This window comes from Neopelma chrysocephalum, unplaced genomic scaffold (assembly GCF_003984885.1).
Source record: "Neopelma chrysocephalum unplaced genomic scaffold, ASM398488v2 Primary Assembly neopelma1_92531, whole genome shotgun sequence".
Lineage (NCBI taxonomy): Eukaryota > Metazoa > Chordata > Aves > Passeriformes > Pipridae > Neopelma > Neopelma chrysocephalum.
The window spans coordinates 1,024-6,242 of record NW_020921269.1 but is presented as its reverse complement, the minus strand read 5'-3'; the positions used below and the strand labels follow the sequence as shown (position 1 = coordinate 6,242).

Here is a 5,219-nt window from a genome sequence, read left to right as displayed (position 1 = left end):
AGCTGAACACACCAAGTGCCCTCAGTGTCTCACACACCTTCCCCTCAAGGCCCTTCCCCATCTTCCTTGCCCTCCTTTGGACACTCTCCAATGGCTCAATCTCTCCCTTCCATTGTGTCCCCCCAAACTGCCCCAATGGTGCAGGTGAGGCTGCCCCAGGGCAGAGCAGAGCGGGACAATCCCCTCCCTGGCCCAGTCGGCCATGCTGGGCCTGATGCCCCCAGGACAGGCTTGGCCCTCCTGGCTGCCAGGGCACTGCTGACTCAGGGCCAACTGGCCACCCACCAGCACCCCCAGGGCCCTTTCCCGGCACTGCTTTCCAGCCTCTCCTTCCCAGTCTGTCCATCCATCCGGGGTTGCCCCATCCCAGGGCAGAATCTGGCACTTCCCCCTGTTGAAGTTCTCAAGGTTCCTAAAGAGCCGTGAGGTCATGGGATGTCAAAGAGCCACAGGAGCTAAAGGGATCCTTGCGACAATGTGGAACCTCATGGAATTAAGGGATCATTGCGACACTCTGGTACCTCATGGAATCAAGGGGACATTGTGACATGTGGTGCCTCATGGAATTAGAGGAGAGCGATAAAGCTTTCAATTGCTGCAATGGGCAGAAGAGAGAACTGCCCCACAGCTGCTTCAGTTATCAGTTTACAAGTATGTCATGAGAAAACGAAGTAGCAACAGGACTGGAGAGTTCTACTGTTCTTTGCAGCACTGATGGTTTGCATGTGTTTGTGTTTTTATCTTAATAACTTTGTGATGTGCACGTCTGTGTGTATTTTTGTCTCAGGAGTTTTGCAATATGTAAAATTTACCACAAACATTGTGTTTGTGTCTCCTCTACTCCCAAAATTACTTGTATGATCAGCTTATTAATAATTGTTGACTTATTTGTGTTTTTATCATGAGCAACTCACTGGTAAGATTGTGTAAGACAAGCCATTTTATGTATTGCTAGTTTAATTTTTGTCAAGATTATTTTGTCTTTTTATTGAAAAACAAGTTGGCTTGGGAGAAGCTTTTAGATATGTGTAATTCTGTCTCAATTGAGAACCAAGAAACTCCACCAAATTTAGCCTGGGAGTTGGTACAAGAATTTATGCATATTTGGAATCACACAAATATGTATTAGATGCATTAACCCTCTGCCTCAGAAGGCGTCAAATTTTATATTTGGCTAAATGTCTCAAAATATTAACAAATTAAACTAAATCTAGACAAAAGAAAAGAAAGTGTGACCGGAAGATAATATAAGAAAGCCTTGTACCAACTCCCAAGTAACTCAATGTATTTGCATAAAACTGATGTGTAATTTCAGGTCCAATTTCAAGACACATTATTATAGAACAATACTACTCATGGGATGGAGACAGTGGCTAATGAAAATTAGATTTGTGTCAGCATTAAATCCTGATGTTTGTAACTTTGTTAATGTTAGGAAATTTGATGGTAGCTATTGAGATCCTGTTATGTCCCATATGCTTACTATTTTACTCTAAGGTTTGTTTTTTTTCTGGGAATTGCATTGCATTGGGAAAAGATTTGTGCTCTCTCTTCCTTTTCTTTACTCTTCTCTCTGTCCACTACATGAAAGGCACCGCCCACAAAGAAGATTCACAGTGAACAACAAAAGAAGAGAAATTATTGAATGCATAAATCACAGGGTGGTGTCAGAGACTGAAATGGTTCATGATTTATGCATTCTAGGATTGCCAAGGGACTCTTGCAGGCTTCTGCAGGACTTTTGCATTATACCTCTGATGGCCCATCAAAGCCCATCCCCCCTCCACCAATCCTGAAAGGCAGGAAAAACCCTTTTCCCAGGCCCCTCACGGGAACTCTGCGCAGGCCCAGGAGATGTTGGGGGTTCGTGGCATGGCCCGGGACACCATCCATGGATATAATAACTCAGAACTTCTTGCAGTGTGGGGGCTTCCCTCCCCCACCCCCAACGGATCAAGGCCACCACTTCAACTCACAGACATGGAAGCTGCAACTCCCAAGTTCCATCGCTGGACCCCGTGGGCAGTGACTATAGACATCTTTCCACTCTCAGCTTTGCTTTCCCTTACTCTCCCTCACCCTTATCCTGTCTTTCCTTTCTCTCCCTTATGCATTTTCCCTAAAGGTTCTCTTTATGCCACATTGCTGTAGATGAAAGATATAGATGATAACACCCAAACTGGCAACATACCTGTTTACCTTTGAAACAAAAGTGTTCTAAAATAAACCCTACATATTTATGTTTTCAAACACCAATTATTCCGTGTCGTTTCACTCTAATCCACCCCAAGGGATTTATTATTAAGAACCTGGGTTACCCCCTCCTTTCTGGGGCGGGTGCTAACAGACCCCTTGTAGCAGGATGTTCTGCCTGGAAAAAAATCTGATGGGAGAATGCAAGCAATGCAAGCTCTCTGTGGGGAGTTACTGCTGGTGCCAAGGGGTTGGTTTAGTGTTGAATTGTGCCAAACCCAGCCTGGTTCCCCAACCTTCCAATACACATCCTGCTTTTGGAAGCAGAGTTTGACAGATCAGCTGCTCACTGGCCTGGCAATATGTGACTGGCCATCCATCACTGGATAAGCATAAAAGCCCAGGGCCAACTTTCATAGAGCAGATTCTTCCACAGACTTTGTTGAAGTGTGTGGAGCTTCTGCTGTGAAGCAGGGACGCCTCTTGATGGTCACTGCCCAGGGGGTAAAAGAAAGAGAGAGATGCCTTGATTTATTTCTATCAGACACCGCCGGGCCCTCCCCGCTTCCTGCCCAGTCCCGGTTATTGGGGGGCAGTGGAGGAGGGGCTTGGGGGAATCCCAAGGGGTGGAGCCGAGTTTGGGGGGGGTAGAATCGGCCTGAGATGGATCGAGAATGGGGATCCCTCTGTGTGCCCCCATGTCAACCCACTCTGGGTGGGATTTGGGAGGGCACCTGCCCCTCAATAAAGCACCCAGCTCACACCAAAAGGTGCTGGGACCCCCAAAAACCTTCCCACGGCCCCTCAAAGACTCCCAAACACACTCAAAGCCCACCCAGGACCCCACCTAACCCCTTTTCTGGGGTGCTGGGGGCTGCTGGATTCAATCTCAGCCTTGCATTATGACAACAGTTTCAGTTTAGAGGAATTACAGAAATGTGACTGAAACACTTTGTCCCCCAGGTTTTAATGATGACAAATCAGATCTACTGATAGAAATGAGTTATTTAGGGTTCCAAAGGATCAGACAAAAGATCTTCATGAGAATTATTTACTGCACAATACAAACACTAAAACTACCAGGAGTACAGGATAAGATAGGACAGTGCTCTACACTAAAGCAATTGTTGAAGCAATTCTACTCAAGCTGGCACAAAAGCAATAATTCTTAATTAAAGATGGATGGAACTCCCCCAGACCAAAGCTCCTGGGGAGATCTCTGCCCTCAACCTCCAGAACTGACCTTGGGGGTTCCCCAGCCAAGGCAGGAATCTCCACACACACCCAAAGAAGGGTTCTGTTGGAAGAAGCTGCCCCTGGGAAAGGGGACTGGCCCTTTGTGGTCGAAAGGGATGGACTGACAGTCACTGGACTCCAGGGGTTGCCTCACCATCAGGGAGTTCATTTCGGGTGGAAGCAGCGGCTGAAGCTCTTCCCACCATCAGGGCACTGGTAGGGTTTCTCTTGATGGTGGGTCTGTTGGTGTGAGATCAAGTTAGAGCTCTGGGTGAAGCTCTTCCCACACTCCCCACACTTGTAGGGCCGTTCCCCAGTGTGGATGCGACGGTGGGTGACGAGGTGGGAGTTCTGCTTGAAACCCTTCCCACAGTCGGTGCAGCGGAAGGGCCTCTCATCCGTGTGCGTCCGCTCATGCAGGAGGAGACTGGAGCTGGTCGGAAACCTCTTCCCACATTCCCCACACGTGTAGGGCCGTTCTCCAGTGTGAATGAGCTGGTGGGCACAGAGATGGGAGCTGTTCCTGAAGCTCTTCCCACATTCCCCACACAAATAGGGCCGTTCCCCAGTGTGGATGCGCTGGTGTTGGATCAGGTCGGAGCTGTACCTGAAGCTCTTCCCACATTCCCCACACATGTAGAGCCATTCCCCAGTGTGGATGCGCTGGTGTTTGCAGAGGCTGGAGTGGTGCCTGAAGCTCTTCCCACATTCCCCACACGGGTAGGGCCGTTCCCCAGTGTGGATGAGCTGGTGTCGCATCAGGGTGGAGCTCTGGTTGAAGTTCTTCCCACATTCCCTACAAGTGTAGGGACGTTCCCCAGTGTGGATGTGCTGGTGCTTGAGGAGGTTGGTGCTCTTCCTGAAGCTCTTCCCACATTCCAAGCACCTGAAGGGCTTCTGCCTGCTGGGAGGCTGCTCAGGAACCATCAGGTCGGAACTCTGCCTCAAGCTCTGGCCGCCTTCCCAGCACAGGCTGGGTCTTTCCTCCTCAGAGCACCCTGGGCTGGCTTTGGAGCCCCTCCCGCGGGGGGATCTCTGGCCCTTTTCCTCCCCGCTGCCTTCCTGCGCCGTGGAGCCCTTCAAAACGGCCTCTCCCACCAGGTTCTCACAGGAGGATTTGTCCTCCGGGCTCTCCGTCCTCAGCTCGGGGCCTGGGGCAGGAAACAAGAAGGACAGGGAGGGGATTTGCCTCCGGCCCACAGGGAAGGCCAAGGACATCCCCCCAACTCCGGCCCCGGCAGGATGTATTATGGTTGCCATGGTAAGTGACTGTGGCAACGGGAATGTATGATGGTTGCCATGGTAACTGACCGAAGCAATGCGAGTCGATGATGGTTGCCATGGTAACTGATCATAGCAATGCGGCTCTATGATGGTTGCCATGGTAACCAACCGTAGCAACGGAAATGTATGCTGGTTGCCATGGTAACTGACTGCAGCAGTGGGAATTATGCTGGTTGCTACAGTATCTGACAGTAGCAATGGGAATGTATGATGGTTGCCATGGTAACCAACCGTAGCAATGAGACTGTATGATGGTTGCCATAGTAACTCACTGTACCAGTGGGTAGTATTATAGTTGCTATAGTAACCGACTGCAGCAATGGGAATGTCTGATGGTTGCCATGGTAACTGACCGTAGCAAGGGAAATGTGTGATTGTTGCCATGGTAACCGATCATAGCAAAGGGAATGTGTGATGGTTGCCATGGTAACTGACCGTAGTAATGGGAATGTATGATGTTTGCCATGGTAACCGATCATAGCAAAGGGAATGTGTGATGGTTGCCA

The 5,219-nt window shown here is 49.4% G+C and overlaps 1 protein-coding gene across 1 annotated transcript; it reads right to left on the bottom strand.

Annotated features, from left to right (window-relative positions):
* Positions 1-3,594: 3,594 nt before the first annotated feature.
* On the bottom strand, positions 3,595-4,569 carry LOC113980125 (zinc finger protein 239-like; the record flags this gene model as incomplete). Its single annotated transcript, XM_027707365.1, has 1 exon — positions 3,595-4,569. A coding segment is annotated over one exon (975 nt), but the record flags the coding sequence as incomplete, so codon positions are not given.
* Positions 4,570-5,219: the final 650 nt, after the last annotated feature.